Here is a 24,670-nt window from a genome sequence, read left to right as displayed (position 1 = left end):
TTTATATGGTAATGTAAATGTTCCCAAGCACTCTTACCTATTATTCTCAGAACAGTCCAGGAAAGTAGGTGAAACAGACATTATCACCTAATTTTATGCAGTATCAGAGGCTAAATGACTTGCCCAGAGTCTCATAACTGGTAAGTAGCAGGATCAGGTCTGAAATCCATTTCACCTGGCCTGAGATCCATCTTTGAGGGTCCCTTTATCTGATGGGCTTCTCCTCTTGGACAGGCAAAGGAAGGATGAACTGGAGCAGAGGATGTCAGCCCTGCAGGAGAGCAGGCGGGAGCTGATGGTCCAGCTAGAAGAGCTGATGAAGTTGCTGAAGGTAAGAGCCCTTGTCCCACACTCAGCTCTTGTCATTCATCTCCCACCGCAGCCTCAGCTGCTGCCTCCCTATGATGTCAGAATAGGATGAGACTAAAGGCTTGACTTTAGCCTAGAATCAGTTTTCAGATAAATTTCCATAAATTTAGTCTAATTGAGTATAAAAGTCATCTAAATTAGTGCAGAGCCAGATTATTTAAAAAATGAGTAACTGGAAATAGGATAACGTTCTTGAGCAGTTGCTTTTATGAATAAATGAGAATGTTTATAAATAGGATATTAGCTATGTACAAATGAATAATATTTCTCAATTACTTAAAGTTTTTTTTTTTTTTTTTTTGAGATACAGTCTCACTCTGTCACCCAGGCTAGAGTGCAGTGGTGTGATCTCTGCTCACTGCAACCTCCACCTCCCGGGTTCAAGTGATTCTCCTGCCACCATGCCTGGCTAATTTTTTTGGTATTTTTAGTAGAGATGAGGGTTTCACCATGTTGGCCAGGCTGGTCTCGAACTCCTGACCTCAGGTGATCTGCCTACCTTGGCCTCCCAAAGTGCTGGGATTACAGGCATGAGCCATTGCTCCTGGCCTTAAAGTTTCTGTTAAGACAAGTTTTCAAATATTCCACTTAAATACTTAACAAATATTAAGTGTTCTATTTCAAAAAGTAGTACAGAGGCAACCTGTATTAGGGTTCTGCAGAAAAATGGAACCAGTAGAATATATATAAAGATATATAAGAGATTTATTATGGGAATTGGCTCACACTGTCATGGAGGTAAAGAGTGTCATGGTAATGCCATCTGCAACTGGGATATCCAAGAAAGCTGGTGGTGTAATTCAGTCTGTCTCTGAAGGGCTGAGAACCAGGGGAACTGATGGTATGACTCCCTGTCTGGGAGGTGGGTTGGGAGGTAAGTCATGCTGGATCACTGGTTTAAGTCCCAGAGACCACAGTCATAAGAACTGGGAGAGCTCACATGTCTGAGGGCATAGAAGATGATGTTCTAGCAAGTCAGCCCTTTCTCTGCATTTTTCTTCGATCCAAGTCCTCAGTGGATTGGATGATGCTGCCCATGTTGGTGAAGGCAGATCTTTACTCAGTCTAATGAGTCAAATGCCAGCCTCTTTTGGAAACACCCTCACAGACACACCCAGAAATTATGTTTTACCAGCTATCTGACTATCCTTTAATCCAGTAAAGCTGACACATAAAAATAACCATCACACAAACCAACCTAATTAAACCATTCTAATCAGTAACTCTACGATGTTAGGAATAAGATAGCTTATTAGCTCTAGGTTTGGGATACTGGGGAACTTAATACATGCAAAATAAGTCAGATTTCATAATAAGTCAGGTCTATCTTGTGGCGTCATCATAGCTCACTGTAACCTTGCTTGAGCTGGGTTCAAATGATTCTTCTGCCTCAGCCTTCTGAGTGGCTAGGTCTACAGGCACACAAGGTCTATCTATTCTTGTTGAAAGCTGTATTACAACCCATATACCCCAGAGCAAAGGAAGGCGTGCTTGGCATTTGAATGGCCTCCCCTGGACAGTTTTATTGGCATTGAACAGAAATATCTACCTGGTTATGAGGCAGCAATACCAGGGTACTTGCTCCCGCTATTACTTTCTTAGGTCCCACCCAGTGATGCTGAGAACCCACTGCATTTTGTCGTATGACACCAAGTTAACAGCCAGAGAAAATCACAAAGTGTAGTGCCCCAAAAGCCAGATGACAGGAGTGAATTTAATCTTGTGATAAAGGGGAGTCATTGGAGGTTTAAAAACAACAGTTCAGGAAAATACTAAGGGCAAGTTAGAACAGAGAAAAGCTGAAGGATAATAGGAGACTAATTTCATCCTCCAGGCCTGAAGTGACAAGGATCTTAACCCCAGGAGTGGTAGCCCAGGACAATATCAGTTTAGAGACTTTTCTTCAACTTCTCCATTCTAAGTCAGTCTCTTAGTAAAGAAGCTAGTGGGCATTAGCAACGTGGATAAATGTAGCATTTGTGTTTTAAACTGGCTTTTGACTTGCTCAAGACAATTACTGGTTTTCGTCCTGAGCCGAATTGTTGGTTGTTGTTGTTGCTGTTGTTTTTTCTCCCTAGCTTTGGCCCTGAGCGTTTGGGTTATTTTGCATAGATCTGTTTCTGCATTAACCCTGTTAGCAGGATTTTTCCTCAGAAATATTTTATGGCTGAATGGGTCTTCCTTAAAGAAAATCTGATGCAAACACCTGGCCCAGATCCCTCTGATAGTTGTCAAATATCCATCTGAGCAACCCAGTCCCTCCCTCTAAACAGCAGGGATGTACTTAAACATACGTGGCCTGTTTAACATCTGTAACCTCATGTGGCTTTAAAAGTCCTCTGCCGTGGAGTTAGTACACTTGTGGGACGGGAGATAATACGGTATCCAGTCAGGTGCCGTGGCTCACGCCTGTCATCCCAGCACTTTGGGAGGCCAAGGCAAGTGGATTACTTGAGGCCAGGAGTTCAAGACCAGCCTGGCCAACATGGTGAAACCCCGTCTCTACTAAAAACACAAAAATTAGCCAGGTGTGATGGTGCGTGCCTGTAATCCCAGCTACTCAGGAGGCTGAGGCAGGAGAATCACTTGAACCCAGGAGGCAGAGGTCATGGTGAGCTGAGATCACGCCATTACACTCCAGCCTCCGTCTCCAAAAAGAAAGGAGAGAGAAGAAGAAAAGAAAAAGAAACTCCTTTTTTGTCCGACATCTTAGCGCGGTTGTAGTGTTCGCCGCTGCTCTCCGAGCTTCGCGATGCCGCCCAAGGGCGACAAAAAGAAGAAAGACGCCGGAAAGTCGGCCAAGAAAGACAAAGACCCAGTGAACAAATCCGGGGGCAAGGCCAAAAAGAAGAAGTGGTCCAAAGGCAAAGTTCGGGACAAGCTCAATAACTTAGTCTTGTTTGACAAAGCTACCTATGACAAACTCTGTAAGGAAGTTCCCAACTATAAACTTATAACTCCAGCTGTGGTTTCTGAGAGACTGAAGATTCGAGGCTCCCTGGCCAGGGCAGCCCTTCAGGAGCTCCTTAGCAAAGGACTTATCAAACTGGTTTCAAAGCACAGAGCTCAAGTAATTTACACCAGAAATACCAAGGGTGGAGATGTTCCAGCTGCTGGTGAAGACGCATGAATAGGTCCAAACAACTGTACATTTGGAAAAATAAAACTTTATTAAATCAAAAAAAAAAAAAAAAAGAAATTCGTTTACCAGATGAATTCTACAGTCTTGAGTTTCAACCTCATTTGCAAATGTTTATCTAGTTTGAGTGCAGATTTTTATGTAAATATCAACAGTGGCTATGCCATTGCTTTGACCACCTTGCTAGACCTCATTCATGTGGAAGAGACTCACATGTTTTTAGGTGACGTAAACAGTTCTAAGTTTACACTTAACAAGTGAGGTATTATTACCCCCTTTTAAATCACATTGGCTCTATCCCTTGTCATCAGTCAATATTTAGTGACCCCAGTTGACAATACAGAGGTTCCCTGACCTTGGATCTGACCTGTTTACCATGTTGACAGAGCCTAAAAGGGTTTACCTGAATAAGTTTTGTGAGTTTAAATTATACCACACCGTCCTAAACAGCACTTTGCCAAAGTCCACTCTCTCCTATTACTAGGGCACGTGGAAGGTCTCTAAGTCCTGGAAGCACTGCCCTGCCCACTGTTCCCATCCTAGCCTGATCTGTGTCTACTGCAAATTATGATTTCTTTCCTGACAAACTTAAATTGCAGTCACCAGATGTCCAAGTATGAAACATTGCTTTCTGAAATTTCCCCATTCTATTGAAGCACAGCAGTGTTCTCTCTAATACCAAACCTGGAGAAAACTCTGAAAGTAGAGATGTCTTAGAAACAGTTCTAAGAAATTACATACTGGTCTTCTGACCTCAGATACAATTTCAGCCTGTTAGGATTGCCCCACCCCTCCCCAAGCATCGCACTTTCCACTTCAACACAGTGCCAGCAATGAAAACATTGTATAATTCTTTGATGACTGTCCTCTGAGTGTTTGCCTTGCCTGGTGAATATAAGAAAAGTGTCCTGCCCCGAAGGGAAGTCTGGCAAGGAAGAGAGCTTGCTTCTTAACTGCAAAGCAGGCGCAAAAGCAGAAGTACTGAAACGCCTCCAAGCTGCCAGAGCCAATGCTCAGCGCTCTGTGCCTGGGTTCCTGTGAGTTTAGCTTTGGTCATGCTGAAGTATCTGGCTTTGATTGTGAAGAGCACCTTCCTGTGCCGAGTTGGAGTCTCCTTTAGAGATTTCTCAGTGCCCATTTATTTCTACTCCCTGTCTTTCCCTTGCAGTAATAAAAATTATGTTCTCCGAGTGTTTACTTACCCTCTCCCTTTTGTCATTCTTTTGCTTTTCTGAGGCATTTCTCACCATTGCACCCAGATCTATAGACTGTGTGAGAACAGGAGCACTTAACCATTCCTAAGACTTGCACATGCTCGTTCAGTAAAGACTGGCTTAGCTGGGCGTGGTGGCGCGTGCCTGTAATCCCAGCTACTCAGGAGGCTGAGGCAGGAGAATTGCCTGAACCCAGGAGGCGGAGATTGCGGTGAGCCGAGATCACGCCATTGCACTCCAGCCTGGGTAACAAGAGTGAAACTCCGTCTCAAAAAAAAAAAAAAAAAGACTGGCTGCATGGATTGGTCCAATTTAAATAGCACCATTCCACAGCTTTTAGATTTACATACTAGGCTAAACAGCCGAGGATTTCTGACTACAGTGATCCATATGAGGCACAGAAAGTTGAAATGAGAGAAACCCATTAAAAGAGTATGCAAATCAATAGGAAGAAAACAGAAAAGACAGGGTAGATGAGTAGCAAAGAACTGAAGCGAGAGAAACTTGAAAATGTTCTCTTTATCCTTTTTCCTACAGCGTCTAGTAGCACATTCATCTGGGCAGTCAGCTGATAGCCAGCAAGTGCCTGCTCTATGTACCATCATTGTAAGGTTCCAAAAGACAGACCAACCGGGTGCGGTGGCTATGTCTGTAATCCCAGCACTTTGGGAGGCTAAGGCGGGTGGATCACCTGAGGTCAGAAGTTTGAGACCAGCCTGGCCAACATAGTGAAACCCCAGCTCTACTAAAAATACAAAATTAACCAGGTGTGGTGGCACATGCCTATAATCCCAGCCACTCGGGAGGCTGAGGCAGGAGAATCACTTGAACTCAGGAGGCAGAGGTTGCAGTGAGCCCAGATTGCACCATTGCACCCCAGCCTGGGCAACAAGAGCAAAACTCCATCACAATAAATAAACAAGATAGATAGATAAATAAATAAATAAGACAGAGACCATTTCTTTATGTTTCCAGTGCTTTCTGCCTAAGAGGTACTAAATAAACCTGTGTTCAATTAGTGAAAAACTGAAGTCGGCCGGGCGCGGTGGCTCAAGCCTGTAATCCCAGCACTTTGGGAGGCTGAGGCGGGTGGATCACGAGGTCAAGAGATCGAGACCATCCTGGTCAACCTGGTGAAACGCCGTCTCTACTAAAAATACAAAAAATTAGCTGGGCATGGTGGCACGTGCCTATAATCCCAGCTCAGGAGGCTGAGGCAGGAGAATTGCCTGAACCCAGGAGGCGGAGGTTGTGGTAAGCCGAGATCGCGCCATTGCACTCCAGCCTGGGTAACGAGAGCGAAACTCCGTCTCAAAAAAAAAAAAAAAACTGAAGTCAAGAATTCTTTTTTGAATGACCTTTCAGGGTCTCCAAGCAGTTTCCAGTTTATTGGGGAAGTGGGTATGTATGGGATTCACTGAAAAATAAAAAAGACACTGCCTGAAAACAAGTAGATGTGGGTACATTTCCAACATGTTAAGTGTGGAAAGGGGATCAAATAAGAAAAGAACTTGTTGTTGGTAGAATTACTGGTTGGGAAGTTATTAGAGCAGTGGGTCTCAGACTTAATATGCGCCAGAATCAGAGACAAGATTGAAGGCGCTGCTGTGTCCCCCCGCCCCCCTCAGAGCTTCGGTTTGGTGGGGATAGGGTGTGGCACAAAGTGGACATCTCTGACAAGTTCCCAGGGGATGCCAATGCTGCTGGTCTGTGTTCTATGCATTGAAAACCACTTGCCTAGATAAATGTACCTAAACACATGTAAATATTGTGAATAATGAAACAGAATGATCATTCAAATTTCAAGTCATGGTTGAACTTCCTCTTTCAGATTCCCCGAAATAGCTGTGGGACCTTAGGCAGGTCAGGCCCTCTAGGCCTGTTTCATCTTCAGTAAGAGTGTTGGACTGGGTGGTTTCTAAGGTTCTTTCCTTCTAGCTCTGAGAGTCAGCATTGAATCACTCACCGGGCTGAGGCCTGCCGCTTGCTTCGTCCTCTGATGCTCCCGTGGAGAACGGGGACTTTGCTCTTAGCACCCGTGGGCTTGGCCCGGTTTGCCTGATTTTTCTGTCATTTCTTTGCAGTGTTTGTGGTGATGGGCATTAATTTCTCTCCTTTGTTCCTCTGCCTTTTTTTTTTTTTTCATCTTCAACACCTCCAGGAAGAAGAGCAAAAGCAGGCAGTAAGTGAACTTCAGAATTTCCCACCAGACTCTCCCTCCTTTTGCATGTTCTTTCTTTCCTTATGTAAATGTTTCTTCTCCCCGTACATCATCTCTGAAGAGGGTTTTATGTGTAAAGCCCTCAGTGGCTCTCCCCCTGGTGTTGTAAAATGACCTGAAAGTTCAAGGCATGTTTACCCGGTAGAGCATGTTCTTACTTAATACCAGAAACTTGTAAGTACCCATCTGTTGTGCGTATTGAAGTGTGCATGATTAGCCAGGCTACCATTGCATTTTCTGCTCTTTCATTCTCTGTTGTTTTGCATCTGGAGTGATTTTAATTGCTTGAAACAACTTTTTGGGGTGCTGGGGTGACCTCATGTCTTGAATGAATGTGCATGAAAATGAGGACTTCTTTTGCTAGCTGGAGTGTCCTGCAGCCTTGACTAGGCTTCTGGATGTGGGGCTGCGCCAGCCGTCGTAACAGAATTCCTGATGACGACTGAGACGCTGGCTACTTGTAGTGATTTCCTGTTCAGAACCTACTCCAGAGGGAGCTCAGCCTTCTCCGAGCTGTGCGGCTGTTGCCTGGTGTTTGGGGGAGGTTTATGTTTCTTTTTGTTTTTCCTGATAGCCACTGACCCACACAAGAAAGTCAATTGCAGGCTTATCTACAATATTAGCACCGTATGTTTATATAACATAGTAAAGTTTCGAAGCATGCATTTTTTAAGTTGAAGCTGAGTTTTCGTTTACCTTGGAGCTTTTTTTTTTTTCCTTTAGGAGAGAAATATAAAACGTTTAATTTTAAGAATTTACCCTTTTTTTAAAAAATGCAAATATATACATGTTTTAGATTAGGAATATAAAACATTATACTTATAATTTCTAGCTAGGAGAGCAGTGGGACCATAGAGTAAAGGGGAGAAGAAAGGAAAGAAGAGATAGGTGGTGAGGGAAGGAGGCGAGAACAAGGTGCGGAGGAGACAGACTGTCAGAAAGGGGAAAAGAAGATGGCACATGGCATCAAGAGTGGCTGACGACCCAGAAATCTAATGGCTTTCGTGGAACCAAAGTACTCTTGTTTTGGTTTTTGCTAGGTTTGGTTTTGCTTTTTTCTTCATTCACAGAGTTTATTGCTTCCATTTCTGCCGCTTCTGCATCAGTAGGTACATTTGGATGGGCAAAGCAGAACTGGATGGCAATCAAGCCCAGCCATTACATGCTTCTTCCAGGAAGTGACACACTCACTTCCTCTCCATTTCATTGGCCAGAGCAAGTCACATGACCACACTCCACCTCAAGGGGCCTGGGAAGTCTAATCCTCCAGCTTGTCCAGAAGTCCCGGAGAGGTAGATGTTGGAAATACCTCCCCAAGTAGGCAAATGAGTGAGACTGTTGGAGGGAGAGGAAGGAGACCACTTATCTTCCCAGTTCCTGATAGTCTCATCCCTTGTTATGCAGTATACCCTTCCTGCTGACCCAGGGTGTCATTTGTATGGCTGACCACCAGTGTCCCCTCCTTCTTTTCAGCCCTCTATACCCCAGAGGTGCACTTTGCCCCTGCAGCCACTTGCTGCAAACCTACTTCCAACAGTCTGCCTAGACTGGCACAGCGTCTCCTGATCTTCCTCTGTGTGTGTGCCTGCTCCAAGTGAGCACGGACTGGAAACGCCCTACACCTCACCTGAAAACTCTTTCAGTAGAGGGCAGGCATGGTGGATATTTATCTTAGTGGTAGCAGTAGAGCTTCCAGTAGACATTTCATTTTTAAAATTTTTATGGATTACCGTGTAATCCAAGAAACAGGAATTGCCACTGCTATGATATTAGTTCTTAGATCAATTGAAAGCTAGCCTTGAACAGACAGGGGATTAAATCACAACGTGTCGGTTTCAGTGACCTTTCATTCTGTGTGACCACCATCCCCTTGAAGCTGGTAAAATGAGAACCTAGACTGCTGAAGCCTGTCTCTAATGAGCCACTGTGGGCATACTTGGGAGTTCTCCGTGGCCAGGGGCCTGAGCTCATGTCCAAGTCCCTGTAGTCTCACAGGACTGTCCATAGCATGAATTGGTACAATTTGTATTTTTCCTCAGCTTTCCCCACCATGGTATGAGGTAAGAAGTGCTGCTCTGTTGACTTAGGTAGAAATATTCTGTCCACTTCACAGGTTGAAACTAGACTCATTCAAGTTCAGCTCTGAGGCTCAAATTTGGACTAATGACTACATAATTCAATGATTTTCAGATGTACAACTGAAAAGACTATAAAGCTTTAGAATTAGCTTTTGTTTAATCCCTATCATTATTGAGTGACAGACAAAAATGTAGGAGTATTTAAAACAGAGCTATGATATAACACTAACCTTTCCCTCCCTCCCTCCCTCCCTCCCTCCCTCCCTCCCTCCATCCCTCCCTCCCTCCATCTCTCCCTCCCTCCATCTCTCCCTCCCTCTATCCCTCCCTCTCTCCCTTCCTGGTTCTGTCTGGTGTCGTTTAATTTCCTTCCTATCAAAAATGTCTTACCCTAAATGGGTAAGAAAATAATTGTATAACTTGTTAGCTTGCAATGAGGATTTTTTTTTTTTTTTTTTTTTGAGACAGTCTTGTTCTGTCACCCAGACTGGAGTACAGTGATTCGATCTCAGCTCACTGCAACATCTGCCTCCTGGGTTCAAGTGATTCTCTTACCTCAACCTCCCAAGTAGCTAGGATTATAGGTACCTGCCACCACACCCAGCTAATTTTTGTATTTTTAGTAGAGATGAGGTTTTGCCATGTTGTCCAGGCTGGTCTCGAACCCCTGACCTCAAGTGATCCACCTACCTTGGCATCCCAAAGTGTTGGAATTACAGGCATAAGTCACCATGCCCAGCCAAAATTTTAAAAAGAAAAGAATTGTAAAAGACTTTTAAAATGAAGAATTTACTAGATGTGCTTCCCAAAACTGTCTCTGTAAATCCACTCTAGAGAACTTTTGTTATTGTCCACCTTCTTGCTTCCTTCCCCTTTAAGGATTTGCTATTTACTACCACTAGGATCTCTTTTTACCCAGAGAACACTCTGACACTCTCTGCCGACACCAGCTGGCTGTCCCACAGTTTAATTCCATTCTGACGCTACCTGGAGTCAGGGCAGAGCCCACAGGTTAAGGGCTCTGTCCCACAGAACTGCCTCACACTTCAGACACCAATCGCAAGTCGTAGTTCTCCAGGTTACCCACACTTCTGTCTGACTTGGCTACAAATCAGGGCTCCCACAGCCCCTTCCTCAGGTTCAATAATTTGCTGTAATGGTTCATGAAACGCAGAGAAGCACTTTCCTCACTATTACTGGGTGATTTTAAAGGTTATTATAAGGGCACAGGTGACCATCTAAGGTGAAGATGTACATAGGGCAAGTTCCAGAAGGGTCTAGGAGCTTTGGTTCCCATGGAGTTGGGGCATATACCACCTCCTGGCATATAGATGTGCTCCCCGAGCCGGAGCTCTCCGAACTCCTCTGTTTAGGGTTTTTATGGAGGTTCCATTCTGCATGCATGATTGATTTACTCATTGGCCATTGGTGACTAACTCAATCTCCAGCCCCTTTCCCCTCCCCAAGACCTGCTGGAAGGGGCTGAAAGTTTCAAACCTCTAATAATGCCCTGGTCTTTCTGGCAACCAGTCCCCATCCTGAAGCTATCCAAGATCCCCCAAGCCCAGTCATCTCATTAGCATGCAGAAGACACCTACATCACTCTGGAGGCTCCATGAATTTTAAAAGCTCCTGTGCCAGGAACCTGGGATGAAGGCCAAATATATATTCATTATATCATAGTATTACAGGGTTACTTTGGCATTTGGGAAACTTGAGACAAATGGGCAATAATTGTGACTTTATTTATTTATTTATTTATTTATTTATTTATGGAGATGGGGTCTCGCTCTGTCACAAGGCTGGAGTGCAGTGGCGCAATCTTGGCTCACTGCAACCTCCGACTCTGATTCAAGCTATTCTATCTCAGCCTCCCAAATAGTTGGGATTACAGGCGCCTGCCATTGTGCCCAGCTAATTTTTGTATTTTTAGTAGACAGGGTTTCACCATGTTAGCCAGGATGGTCTCAATCTCCTTACCTCGTGATCTGCCCGCCTTGGCCTCCCAAAGTGCTAGGATTACAGGCGTGAGCCACCACACCTGGCATAACTGTGACTTTAAAAGATTGGGTGCTGTGGTTCTGCCTTCAGCCTCAGCCACTTTTGTGGTGCTTTGAGTGGCATCCGTACCTCAACTGACATTCTTCTGCCTTTCCTCTCTCTTCCACTCCTTGCCTTCTCTTTTCTCAGATCTAAGGTTTATAATGAGGGGAAAACTACCTGGCTCTTTCAGATAAGACTTCACTAAGTGAGTGTTCAGCCCATGATTTACCCTGCAGTTTAACAGGCCCAGGAATTACATCGCATCAGTTGAGTGTGGGCTGATCAGGCCTATGATCATCATCAAACTGATTAAAGGGCCATGTCTGCCTTTTTCACTACTGTATCCCCGCCTTTAGCCCAGCCTGCCACACAGCAGATAGTAAATATTTGCTGAATGAAAACCAGTATTAACCAATTTTACAAGACTTTGACTTACAGACTGTATGAATTAATAATTGTATTAATTATGAGGAACATAACTAGTTCACATACCTATAGCAGTGATTTTCCTCAAGGCATTCCCAGATAGATCCATTAAGGAGACTAAATTGTAGCGCAGAAATATCCTTTATAAAAAGGAATCTGATTTCCCAAGGAAGCAAATAATAAAAATAAAAATAATTTTTAATAAAGGAATATGAAAAAATTCAGTGTTACCAAAAAAATACAAACACCAAGCTGATTAGTATTATTATTAACATTGTTATATCTGTCTAAAGGAAATACACTGATATGTAGCATAAAATCACTATGTTTAAAAAATACTAATAATCTACAAAATGCAGGATATCTATAGTTATTTGCATCATTTGAAAATATTTTGAACACTGCTCAGTAAAAGCCTAGTACCCCCAGTCAGAAATATGGTTGTAGTATTCATCAGCATGTTACAGAGGGCCACTGGGGTCACCACAGACTGATTAGGTCCCTACTGGCAATGGTGTTCACGACCATTGGTGCACTTGAACTATGGGCTACCCCGGTCTTGATCAAACAGTATCGCAGTCCTAGCCTGGAAAGACTTCAGACGTACAAGTTTATTCTAAGAACCTGTTAGGGTTCCATTTTTCCCAGTGACTCAGCACACCATAAAATGTCACTGCTGGGTCTCTAACACCACAATCACTGAGCTATCCAAGGCAGGGGGTTCCGTTTATTCATGAAGGCTATGTTTCCTCCAACATTTCTCTGATCTCTCTTATTAGAAGTTAATTATCAAATAATGATCATCTGGCTTGAAGACTGTAACTTTATATATGTTTTATAGAACGTTTTATATAATGATCATCAGGCTTAAAGACTGTAACTTTAGACAGTAAGAGTTATGTAAGGATAGGAAGCTCCTTTAGGGTGGCCTTGGCCCAGCTTAGGTAGTGGGGTAGTGGTCCAAAGGGTAATATAATTCGTGGAATTTTGGGGAATCAGCTAAGAGAACATTGCCACACTTGGGACCTTTCCTTTTACTTAAGTGAGTTGGGCTATCACATGGGATCTTGCCATCATACCCTATCTGATTTCCAAGACCCAGACAAATACCCAGCTACAGCTATACCAAGGAGAGCATGGTTTGGACTGGCTCCAGGAAGCCCTATTTCTGATCACAGCCCTACCAGATATGCCTCAAAACAAGGTCACTCACTATTTAGTTAGCAATGGTTGACCCACAGGGTTCCCATAAACCTCGTGAATATTAGCTTTGTAAGTTTAAGAGAAAGTACTTTCAAAAATAACAAACCTATGTGACATGAAAAAGAAATCTCCTCTTTGGTCATTAAAGAGATTGTTGGTGGGCCAGGCACGATGGCTCATGCCTGTAATCCCAGCACTTTGGGAGACCGAGGCGGGTGGATCACGAGGTCAAGAGATCAAGACCATCCTGGTCAACATAGTGAAACCCCATCTCTACTAAAAATACAAAACATTAGCTGGGCATGGTGGCACGCACCTGTAATCCCAGCTACTCAGGAGGCTGAGGCAGGAGAATTGCCTGAACCCAGGAGGCAGAGGTTGCAGTGAGCCGAGATCACGCCATTGCACTCCAGCCTGGGTAACAAGAGTGAAACTCCATCTCAAAAAAATAAATAAATAAAAATAAAAATAAAAATAATAAAGTAACATAAGCAAGGCACGTGTTTTTGCAGGATCTCCTGAGGATTGTGTCACAGGCCAAGTAAGTTTTTAAAAAATAATAACATAGGCTCGGCGCAGTGGCTCATACCTGTAATCCCAGCACTTTGGGGGGCCAGGGTGGGTAGATCACAGGGTCAGGAGTTCGAGACCAGCTTGGCCAACAGGCCAACATGGTGACACTCCGTCTCTACTAAAAAAAAAAAAAAAAAAAAAATTAGCTGGGCATGGTGGCACACTCCTGTAATCCCAGCTACTTGGGAGGCTGAAGCAGGAGAATCACCTGAACCCGGGAGGCAGAGTTTGCAGTGAGTTGAGACAACACCATTGCACTCCAGCCTGAGTGACAGAGCAAGACTCCATCTCAGTAATAATAATAATAATAAACAAGCTATTGATTATCTATGCATTATTCTTTTTATCACAAATTCCAGGAACATGAAGTTAATGGATGAGGCAGGTAGTCAGGAACAAAATGCCCTTAGACAGCTGCCCCCAGATATGACAGGGTGGTGTGACTGAAATCCCATACCTGTGTCTCTCAAAACCTCAAAAATTTTGAATGCCTCATATAAAAATAACTCAGACTGCCCCAAGCACCTAACAGGAGTCCAAGGATACAAGGGAAAAATAGCTTTTGGGGTCTATGCTGCACCCCTCAATATTTTCCATCACTCTCATCAGTGTCAGACTGAGAGATTTCCTTACCTAATTCTTAAATTTCCCTCCTGTACGATATGTCTGTCTTTTCCTCTCCTGATGAGAATGCACACAGCATATGAAAAACATCCTTCAAGGTCTCCAAGAAACTTATCTCCTCAGCCAACTGAAGAAATTCTTCCACTAGAAGACTATTGAATTCCTAGGACACACTGCCTCCCTCAGAATACTGTAGACTGAATCTCAGCAAGGCATTAACAGAAAAGGCTGAAGAAAAAAATGGCTTGTAGGTTTGGAGCCTAAGAATCTAGGGAAATGATGGGTACCATTTACTGAATAAGTGAAAATAGAGACATGACCTGTGTTAGGAGGGGACCTTGATCTGATTTTGGACATGTGCAACCGAAATTTCAGTGGAGTCAAAGGGCTGGTACTATAGACTTGAAACCCTTCTACACAGAATGAGGATTGAAACCATAATGGATTTCATAATATATGATTCAAACCATAAATGTGAGCCTTAGGGAAAACCCATAGTCGTAGACAAAAAGAAGAAAGAGGAGACAGGAGAAGGACTGTCAGTTCTCCTGGAAGCCCAGATAGTTGCAAGAAGGAGGAAGTTAGCAAGACAATAAGACAAGGAAGCCGTGAATTTGACAATAAGGAAGTTACAACAACTTGAGAAAGAAAATGTTCAGGCTGGGCACGGTGGCTCATGCCTGTAATCCCAGCACTTTGGGAGGCCAAGGCGGGTGGATTACAAGGTCAAGAGATCGAGACCATCCTGGCCAACACGGTGAAACCCCGTCTCTACTAAAAAATACAAAAATAAGCCGGGCGTTTGGTGTGCACCTGTAGTCGCAGCTACTTAGGAGGCTGAGGCGGAAGAATCGCTTGAACCCGGGAAGCGGATGTTGCAGTGAGCTGAGACTGCACCACTGTGCTCCAGCCTGGCGACAGAGCAAGACTTCATCTCAAAAAAAAAAAAAAAAAGAAAAGAAAAGAAAAGAAAATGTTCAGTAGAGTAGTAGAGTGCCCACAGCTCTGAGAAGTGGGCTTTGTCCTCCTCAGCCCCCTCAGCACCACCTCCTGTCAAATCATGTCATCCCACTGAACGAAGATTTAAATCTGTGAATTACACGTGAATGGACTGCCCTTCTCACTCATCAAGTCTTGTTGGCTATATCTCATCTTTTTCATCTGAACAAGCACATAACCTTTAGAAACTTCATTTTCTTCATCTGTGAACTTCCAGCTCCAAAGTTCTTTGATCCTTTCATCATTATACCAGTGGTATTCTGGAGTAGGGCCATAAACTGAGAAGGGTCTATAGAGATCTATTTGGGTTGTGGCCTATAGAGAACAGAATGAATGAATGAAATCCGGTTGATTTTATTTCACTGATTTCTCCTTTCCTGACTTTGAAATCCTGTGGACCTCACTTCATTGTCTGAATTTTCTTTCAATAACTTCTTCCCTAACGTTTATTCACGCTAGCCTCCCACCTGCCACTTTTTCAGATACAAGAAAGTATCCTAAGAAAACATCAGCTGCGTCCCTGATCCCCTTCTCCTGTGGCTCACCTGTGTGATTCTTGGCCATGTCTCCAGCAGGACAGGATTCCCTGGCATTCTTCCTCTCTGTTCTGCCTTCCCCCAGCATCTTCTCTCAGCCTGAGATTGTCTCTATAACCCTTCACTCTGAAAGGATCTGGAGGCATTTCCTCAAATCTTGAAGCTGTACCAGTCTCTAGGGTAATAGGTTTTAGAGCTGACTCTCAGGTTGGTTCTGATGTTCCATATTAACGATAATGCTAAGGTTTGGAGTGTCCTTTACAGAAGAACATCTGCTTAGTTTCAGCTGAAAGATGCATGTTTTAACAAGCACTGTAGACTCTTGCACTCTTCTCTGTTTACTCCTAGTCATAGATTGGCAGTATGCATTTGGAGCTGCAATATAGATGCCCTGATATTTAAAAAAAGAAAAGTAGAGGCTGTTTTATAAAATTACAGGCAATGCAGTTAACTGCAGCTAAAGTGGTTATTATTTTTGTTTTGTTTTGTTTTGTTTTGTTTTAAGATGAAGTTTCGCTTTTGTTATCCAGGCTGGAGTGCAATGGCGCAATCTCGGCTCACCACAACCTCCGCCTCCTGGGTTCAGGCAATTCTCCTGCCTCAGCCTCCTGAGTAGCTGGGATTACAGGCACGCACCACCATGCCCAGCTAATTTTTTGTATTTTTAGTAGAGACGGGGTTTCACCATGTTGACCAGGATGGTCTCGATCTCTTGACCTCATGATCCACCCGCCTCGGCCTCCCAAAGTGCTGGGATTACAGGCTTGAGCCACCGCGCCCGGCCCTATTTTTTTTTTGTTTTTGAGATGGAGTCTCACTCGGTCGTCCAGGCTGGAGTGCAGTGGTGTGATCTTGGCTCACTGCAACCTCCACCTCCCGGGTTCAAGTGATTAGCTCCTGCCTCAGCTTCCCGAGTAGCTGGGACTACAGGTGCGCATCACCACACCCAGCTAATTTTTGTTTTTTGAGGTTTTCTTTTTGTAGAGATAGGGTTTCATTATGTTGGCCCCCCCCCAACAAAATGGTCTTGAACTCTTGACTTCAAGTGATCCATCCGCTTTAACCTCCCAAACTGTTGCCACCATGCCTGGCCAAGTGGTACTTTGTTAAATATTTTTTTATTTCAATTCCTTTTGGGGTACAAGTGGGTTTTGGTTACCTGGATGAGTTATTTAGTGGTGAATTCTGAGATTTTTGTTCACCCATCGCCCAGCTAGTATACATTGCACCCAATATGTAGTTTTTTATCCTTCAGCCTCCTCCCAGCCTCTCCCTTCTGAGTCTCCATGGTCCATTAGGCCACTCTGTATGTTTTTGCATACTCATAGCTTACCTCCCACTTATAAGTGAGAACGTATAACATCTGGTTTTCCATTCCTGAGTTACCTCACAACAGTAGCCTCCAGGTTCATTCAGGTTGCTGCAAACGATACTCCATTCCTTTTTATGGCTGAGTAGTATTCCGTGGTGTATATAAATAAGGAATTCCACATTTTCTTTATCCACTCATGGGTTGTTGGGCACTCAGGTTGGTTCTATATCTGCAGTTGTGAATTGTGCTGTAACAAACGTGTGTGTGCATGTGTCTTTTTCATATAATGACTTCTTTTCTTTTGGGTAGATACCCAGTAGTGGTATTGCTGGATCAAATGTTAGATCTACTTTTAGTTCTTCAAAGAATCTCCACCCTGTTTTCCACAGTGGTTGTACTAATTTATATTCCCACCAGCAGTATATAAGCATTCCCTTTTCACCACATCCATGCCAATATATATATTGTGTTTGGACATTTCAGTAACGACCATTCTTACAGGAGTAAGGCGGTATCTGATTGCGGTTTTGATTTGCATTTCCTTGATGATTAGTGACACTGAGCATTTTTGCATATGTTTTTGGCCATTTATATATCTTCTTTTGAGAAATGTCATGTCAATTGCTAAAGTAGTACTTTAATTATAGTAAGAATCCATGCCAGCTCACCATTGCTGTGCACAGACAACTAAGTGTAAACCCTTCAGTGATTTTTTTATTAGGTATTAATAATTTAAATGTACATACAACTATTAATTGTTTTCACATTGCACATTTCAACTCCTATTTTTAACCTGCTCAGACCTCAGAAAATCAAGAGAGAATCTTGGAGACTCTCAGATCTGTAGCCACCCTAGGACATCCCAACTGTACAGAAGATACGGCAGTCTCTTCTTGGGCCCCTTGAAGGTCTAACTAACCTGAGGTTCCCGGCTGCCTGCCCGTCTTTCCACAGCAGCTCACCGCCCAGGAAAATAGCTCTGGGCGGACCATCCTCTGTAGACCCTCACGACTAAGTCGCCCTCAGCCATCCTTCTCATCCTCAGCACTCCTGACATTTGGGGCCGGATAACTCTCTTTTTGCGAGTCGTTGGCACATGTGTTGTAGAACATTTAGCAGCGTCCTTGACTTTACCCACTGAGCACCAGTAGTAGCCTCTAGTTTCAGGCCCCTAGCAGGTGAAATTGCCCCCTTTGTTCATTGGAACCCCTGCTCTGAGCCCAGAGAACCTTTCTCTGTGATACCAGTATCAGCCTCCATGGCATTCTCAGAACCCCTTATTCTGAGATTTGGGTATGGGAAGGGTAGGACCCCGCAGGTCCCTCCTCTGTACATATTTCCTGCTTCTGTTGATGCCCTTATCTGCACTCCCTGTATCCCTGCCAGCCATCGCCAGCCTCCTGCTCTGCCTTCTCAGTTGCCAACTTCCAGTCAGTTTTCCCTCCCAAAAGTTGCTCTCCCTCTTTCTATTCCCATACGTCATTCCAGCCTCCATTATCTGTCACCTGGTTTTGGAAAAGCGTCTTTGTTGATAGAACCCCTGTCTACTGTCTCTCGCTTCTCAGTCCCTCCCTGCCATTGCCCAGAGCTAGATTCCTGAGCACAGACCAGACGGGCCACATCCCTCCCCTCCTTAGAAACCTTCACCGGCTCCTCTTGCCTCTGCCTGTAGCAGGAGTCAGTGGATTTTTTCCTAAAAGATTAGATAGTAAATATTTTAGGGTTTCCAGGGCAAACCAGTTATTATGTAGGTACTGTATGGTTATACAGTTAAATATTTAAAATGTTACCATTAAAAAATGTAAAAATTATTCTTAGCTCGTGGTCTGTAAAAAAAAAAAGTGGTGAAAAAAATAGAATGTTTTATTAATTTAGTTAGTTATTTTGAGATGGAGTCTTAGTCTGTCATCCAGGGTGGAGTACAATGGCTCAATCTTGGCTCACTGCAACCTCCACCTCCCAGGTTCAAGTGATTCTCCTTGCCTCAGCCTCCCGAGTAGCTGGGATTATAGGCACACACCACCACACCCAACTATTTTTTGTATTTTTAGTAGAGATGGGTTTTCACCATGTTGCCAAGGCTGGTCTTGAACTCCTGACCTCAAGCAATCTGCCTGCCTCAGCCTCCCAAAAGTGCCGGGATTACAGGAATGAGCCACTGCACCTGGCCAGAACATTTTTAATGGTAGTGAGTCGAGCCAGGCATGGTAGCTCACACCTGTAATCCCAGCACTTTGAGAAGCCAAGGCAGATGGATCGCTCGAGCCTAGGCATTTGAAACCAGCCTGGGCAACATGGCAAAATTTCATGTCTACAAAAAAATACAATATTTAGCCAGGCACGGTGGCACATGCCCATAGTGTCAGCTACTCAGGAGGCTGAGGTGGGAGGATTACTTGAGCTCAGGAGGTCAAGGCTGTGGCGAGCCGTGATCGCACCACTGCACTCCAGCCTGAGTGACAGAGCAAGACTCTGTCTCAAAAAATAACAAATAAAAAACAAACAATAAAAATAATGAGGCCAAGTTGGATTTTCCATGGGTTGTATAGTTTCCTTATCTGTGGCCTATTATTTTTATTTTTTGAGATGGAGTTTTGCTTTTGTCACCCAGGCTGGAGTACACTGGCGCAATCTCTGCTCACTGCAACCTCCGCCTCCGGGTTCAAGCCATTCTCCTGCCTCAGGCTCCCGAATAGCTGAGATTACAGGCCCCTACCACCACACCTGGCTAATTTTTGTATTTTTAGTAGAGATGGGGTTCACCCTCTTGGCCAGGCTGGTCTCATGACCTCAGGTGATCCACCCACTTCAGCCTCCCAAAGTGTTAGGATTACAGGTATGAGCCACCTTGCCCAGCCCTGATCTGTGGCCTATTAAACTCTGCAGCTGCTCATTCGCGGCTCTGGCTGCTCACTGCCGACACTTCTTTCCTGCTGCAGGTCTTCCCTGCTCCACACACTCCAGCCTCACCGCCCCTTCTCACCCCCAGTACACCTTCCACTCCAGCCCGGTGCCCTTGTTCCCTCCCTGGTTTGCCCTTCCCAAGCCTCTTCTGCCCATTGCAGTTGTACCCCTTGAGATACTCTCAGCTGCCACCTCTTCTACGAAACTTAACCCTATTCCATAACGTCAGGCCAGGCTGCTTTTCCTCTGTTCCTCTGCCGTGGCACCTGTTTCATCCCATTTGGTGTGCTGGTTGCATATGTGCCTGTCCCTCGGGATAGGCCTGCTGAGTCGAGCCATTGCCTCAGCTGCACATTGCCATTGCCCAGCACCTTTCAAAGTAGAATAACAAACAGGTATCACTCTATGAAACCAAGTGTGTGGAGCATTTCATGTTCACCCTCACCAACCTGTGAAGTAGATGTTGTTATCCCCACTGTGCATATGAAGAACCTTAGGTGCAGAGAAGTTAGGTAAGTTGCCCAAGATCACACAGCTAGTAAATGGCAGTTAGAATCCAAACTAGGTTCACCTAGGCTGGGCACAGTGGCTCACACCTCTAATTCTAGCAACGAGGGAGGTCAAGGTGGGAGGATCGCGTGAGGCCAGGATTTCAAGACCTGGGCAACATAGAAAGACCCCATCTCACTCTCTGTCTCTCTCTCTCTCTCTCTCTCTCTCACACACACACACACACACACACACACACACACACACACACACAGAGGCCCAAACCAAGAAACAAAAACTAGGTTTCTCAAACTGCAAAGCCTGGACTCTAACCACTGTGTTATATATAACAGGGGCTTAACAAAGTGCAGTATCATTGTTGAATAAGGCTGCCATACCTCACCACACATGTTTTGCTTACCCATAAGTAACATTTAAATCAGACTCACTGAATTTTAAAACCCCACTGACAGGTCCCAGCTGCCTTCCTGCTAATAGATAGAGCTGTCTGAATAAGGACTACATCCTCCTGAGAACCTATCCTAGTTTTTGTTTCTAATATGCAGTCTGAGTGTTTGGTATTCATTGTATAGGTATTTTTCTCTTGGTTGGTGAGGTCTCAGATCATTTTGCAGAGAACTGGCTTTGAAATCTTGCAGTAAAGACTAGTGGGGGATATAGGCTGGGCGCAGTGGCTCACATCTGCAATCCCAGCACTTTGGGAGGCTGAGGTGGGAAGATCACTTTAGGTCAGGAGTTTGAGACCAGCCTGGCCAACATGGCGAAACCCCATCTCTATTAAAAATATAAAAATTAGCCAGGCATGGTGGCTGGTGCCTGTAATCCCAGCTACTCAGGAGGCTAAGGCACAAGAATCGCTTGAACCTGGGAGGTGGAGGTCGCAGTGAGCCGAGATCGCACCACTGCACTCCAGCGTGGGGGGTAGAGCAAGACTCCATCTCAAAAAAAAAAAAAAAAAAAAAAAAAAGACTAGTGGGATACCATTTTCAAATAGGGCTAGGCAAACCAGGAGAAACAAACAGAAAGCAGTTAATTCTAGTCTTGGAATTCACGAGTTTATCTAAAACTTTACCTTCCAACTTTCTTTTTATCTACAGGTTTATCTTGGGTTTTAATAGGTTGTTCTTTGTCCTAGAAATTTAATACGCCTTCTTCCTTCTACTAAGGAAGATAATTGTACACCTTGCCCCCACTCTTGAAGTCTTAGCAGAAGCTTTGTCTTCTATATAATTTAGTACAACTTGAATAGGAACAGAATCATGAAGACTGAGAAGCGTAACCTTCTGCCGTTGCCAACACCGTGATCACAAATCATCTAGCAGTCCTAGAATAGCTGCTTCCTGTCTTATCTCAGCGTGCCTCACCAGCCATCACAGCGAGTGACAGGTTGTTCGTGAGACCTGAGGTTCCTGACATGACATGGGAACAAACAGCTGTCAACCCTCTACAGAGGGACCCCACAGCAGACTTTTTGGTGGCCTCATCCTTCCAACAGACACACTAAGGTCAATGTGTGTTCACGGTGGTAAGAGAGACATCATAGAACTCCTCAGCCCTTCTCTCCAGCGTCTGGAAGCCAAGTTCATCCTTAAAAGACTCCACGTTCATGCTGGCCAGGGGCGCTGAAAAAAATTAATAAAAGGCTCTGTAGCACTTAAGCTTGCAGTTGCGTGCCTCTGCTGAGCAGGGACTGTGTCCAGGTGCGTTCTTTGGCTGCCTCCTTGCTCACTACCGTTTGGTTGCCTCTCCCGTCTCCTTCACCCTCATTTGCCATCCTCTGAGCGCTTCCATTTCCAGTCCTAACTCCTGACAGTCTTGACTCTTGTCATATGAGGCAATTATTTCCAACTCCCAGCAGGATAGGCAGTGCAGCATCAGATAGCCCCATCGCCTCTCCCTCGCTTCACTCCCGCTTTGATGAGACAGCTGCATCTCCCTAGCACAGTCACCACCAGCACTAGCTCAAAATAGTTATGTGGGGTTTTTAACTTTTTCTTGAAGAAAAAAAATGTACAAAGGCTGTTCTCTCCATATCCCAGTTCTCTGTACCTTCCCGGTTGCCCACATTTCAGACTCGCAGCAACTCTCTCCCATCATTGTTTTTTGTTTCTCTGAGAGGGCCTCTGAAAATCGGCAGCAAAGAGGCCACTTTGTTTAATTTAAATACACTGCAGCAAAATGAAGGTAATTGTCCACACAGGCCATCTGCTACCTGGCAGGTGTCCATGAGTCAGAGAGATAGAAATGGAGACTAAAGTGTCTTCCATTCTGTTACCATGATAACAGCTTAGCTCCGAGTTTGAGTTGGGTGTGCGTGTGAAGGGGGGCGCAGTTATGAATGCTCTGCAGAGGGCATTAACTCTTCAAGTCAGGCTTTTTGCCACAAGCCTCTCTGGTCTTGTTTACCTGACTATAATGTGTACCAGGGGGATTAAACATTCTTCTTTGTTCCATGAGGAAAAAGAAAAAAGGGAAGTCCTATTTTTGGAGCCCCTACTATGTGCCAAGCATCATGCTGGGGCCACCTAGGCATGGCCAAGAACAGTGCAGTATCATTTTCCTACTAAAGACAGTGCCTTTCTCTCTGTGCAGCTGGTCTCCTGGCCAGTTCTCTCTGCCACAGCATGTGAGTCCCTGCCTCTGTGCTCAGATGCAGAGCTGGTGAAGGATCACTGTGTCCTCAGGGCACCTTCTCTGGCATCCTCTGTACCTGTTTTGGCTCCACTATGAGATTGGTATTATAGATAAGGGATTTTCATAATCCGTGTATTCTCCTTTCTCACATTTCCTTACTGGAAGTGAAATTGACTGTCCTCTGGAAAATCATGGTTAGTGTCAATCGTCAGAAGTCTTAACTGATCCATGTTCCTTTTAGTCTCAGAAACACTGTGCGGTAATCCCAACATGCCTCGTTTTCTCCTAGCAGTTTGAAGCAGTTGGCAGAGCCTGGGACCAGTCCTAGGCTATCTACTGATTTTGTGTGTGACCTTGTGACCTCCCTTGACCTCAGCCTCCTCAAATGTAAAATGAATGTTGGACTAAAACAAGCTGTTTTTCTGGGGTCATGAACGCTCAGAAATTGTAATTTTTGAACACTTTTCTTGGAACATGATGCATAGCTTTCTCGGGTTCTCAGGGTCTTTGCTGATTTGAAAATGAACAGCCAGCAGTCTAGAGAGCTTATCAGATGGCGATGTTTCACTCGTTCTACATTTGCAACAGAATTGTTTCCAACGCTTACACAAGGGACCTCTGTATTGAGAGAACCTGAGTCACAGGGCATTTATTGTGTTTAGTTATTGGTGAGACACATGATTGGCCTGTGCCTTTGTTACAGCCTGTATTACAACAAGATTCCCCTGTCCTGGTATCAGGAAACCTTCAAACACGGAGTAGCACATTGCAGAGCTTCCCTGGCTTCTCCAGGTGGATTGCCCTCTCCCGGCAGCTGAAACCCAGAGGCACAAGGGTCTTTGGTACCCATCAGTGGACAGCACATCCCCATCCCTGGAGCCACCTGACTAGTTCCTCTACCTTTGCCGATTTCTAAGTGTTTCTCAGGTTTCCCATAATCTCAGGGTGCCGACTGCGATGTGCCCCCAAGTCTCCCACGGTGCTGTGTATTCTAGGCTGCTTCGTGTTGAGCAGAGTGCTTGGCAGTCTCCATGGAGAAGGGCCTGCCTCTCTGAGCATAAAACACATGTGTACCTTTGAGATGAGGTGCATTTGCACAGTGCAGTGCTCCATCTTGATTTGTGGTGTGCTCGGTCTGGCCTGTGCCTGTCAAGTAAACAGAATGAACAAACTCCAACCAGATTCAGAGGTGACTGTCAGCATGTCAGCAGTGTTGCTGAGCACTGAAGGCTTCTCAGGCTGCATGTGTGCCACACAGTCCAGTTTGTACTTACTCAGTTAGAAGGACCTTATTTCAAACTCTTTCCTGAGACAGTTCCATCTTCTGCAAAGTAGCCTGCTCCCTACCTCTCCTCAGCAGCAGCATCTGCACAAGCCCTAAGTGGGCAGCAGCTATGGTACTGACTCCACTCGTGAGAAAGGAAAGTTAGAAGCAGAATGTGCCATGATGTGACCAGGGTGCTGCCGGGACCCTCAGAAGAGCATTCCTCATGGACAGAATGGTCAGAACTGAAACAAAGGGTTGGTTCTTGCCGTGTCTGAGATGAGGTTAACTTGGCAAAGACCATAGGTCACAGAATTTTATATCTGAACAATATAGTTTTTATCTAGTTGAGTTCCCTCAGCTTACAAATAAGACTGAGCCCCAGAAAACTTAAATTGCATGTGCTACAGAATCCGAAGAGCCCAGGTCTCCCGACATCTCATTCGATGCCCTTTCCACTGAAGCACGCCGCCTCCTCCGTGCTCACTGGGAGGTGCTAATAGCCAGGACCCAGTCACAGAGCCTGCAGCTTCCCCTGTTCTTCAGGGGCATCAAGCTGGAGCTGAGAAATGCCTCTAGGCCCTGGTCATGACTGACAAAGTGAAGAGGCTGAGTCTTTCT

The 24,670-nt window shown here is 44.7% G+C and overlaps 1 protein-coding gene and 1 pseudogene across 37 annotated transcripts in view; both read left to right on the top strand.

Moving 5' to 3' along the window:
* Positions 1 to 24,670, top strand: part of DTNB (dystrobrevin beta) — a 318,860-nt gene that overhangs the window by 268,908 nt on the left and 25,282 nt on the right. For 22 of the 37 annotated variants that reach the window (XM_074395056.1, XM_074395051.1, XM_074395047.1 and 19 more), the window contains 2 exons: positions 235 to 331; positions 6,884 to 6,904. In XM_074395056.1, the coding sequence (XP_074251157.1) occupies positions 235 to 331; positions 6,884 to 6,904 (118 nt within the window). The remainder of the gene's footprint in view (positions 1 to 234; positions 332 to 6,883; positions 6,905 to 24,670) is intronic. The other 15 variants (XM_074395059.1, XM_074395044.1, XM_074395061.1 and 12 more) reach the window with 1 other exon arrangement.
* Positions 3,060 to 3,568, top strand: LOC101043675 (small ribosomal subunit protein eS25 pseudogene; annotated as a pseudogene).

Source organism: Saimiri boliviensis, chromosome 1 (genome assembly GCF_048565385.1).
Source record: "Saimiri boliviensis isolate mSaiBol1 chromosome 1, mSaiBol1.pri, whole genome shotgun sequence".
NCBI classification, from domain to species: Eukaryota; Metazoa; Chordata; class Mammalia; order Primates; family Cebidae; genus Saimiri; species Saimiri boliviensis.
Note: the sequence above shows the minus strand (reverse complement) of the source record. Positions and strands in the feature narration are given on the sequence as shown.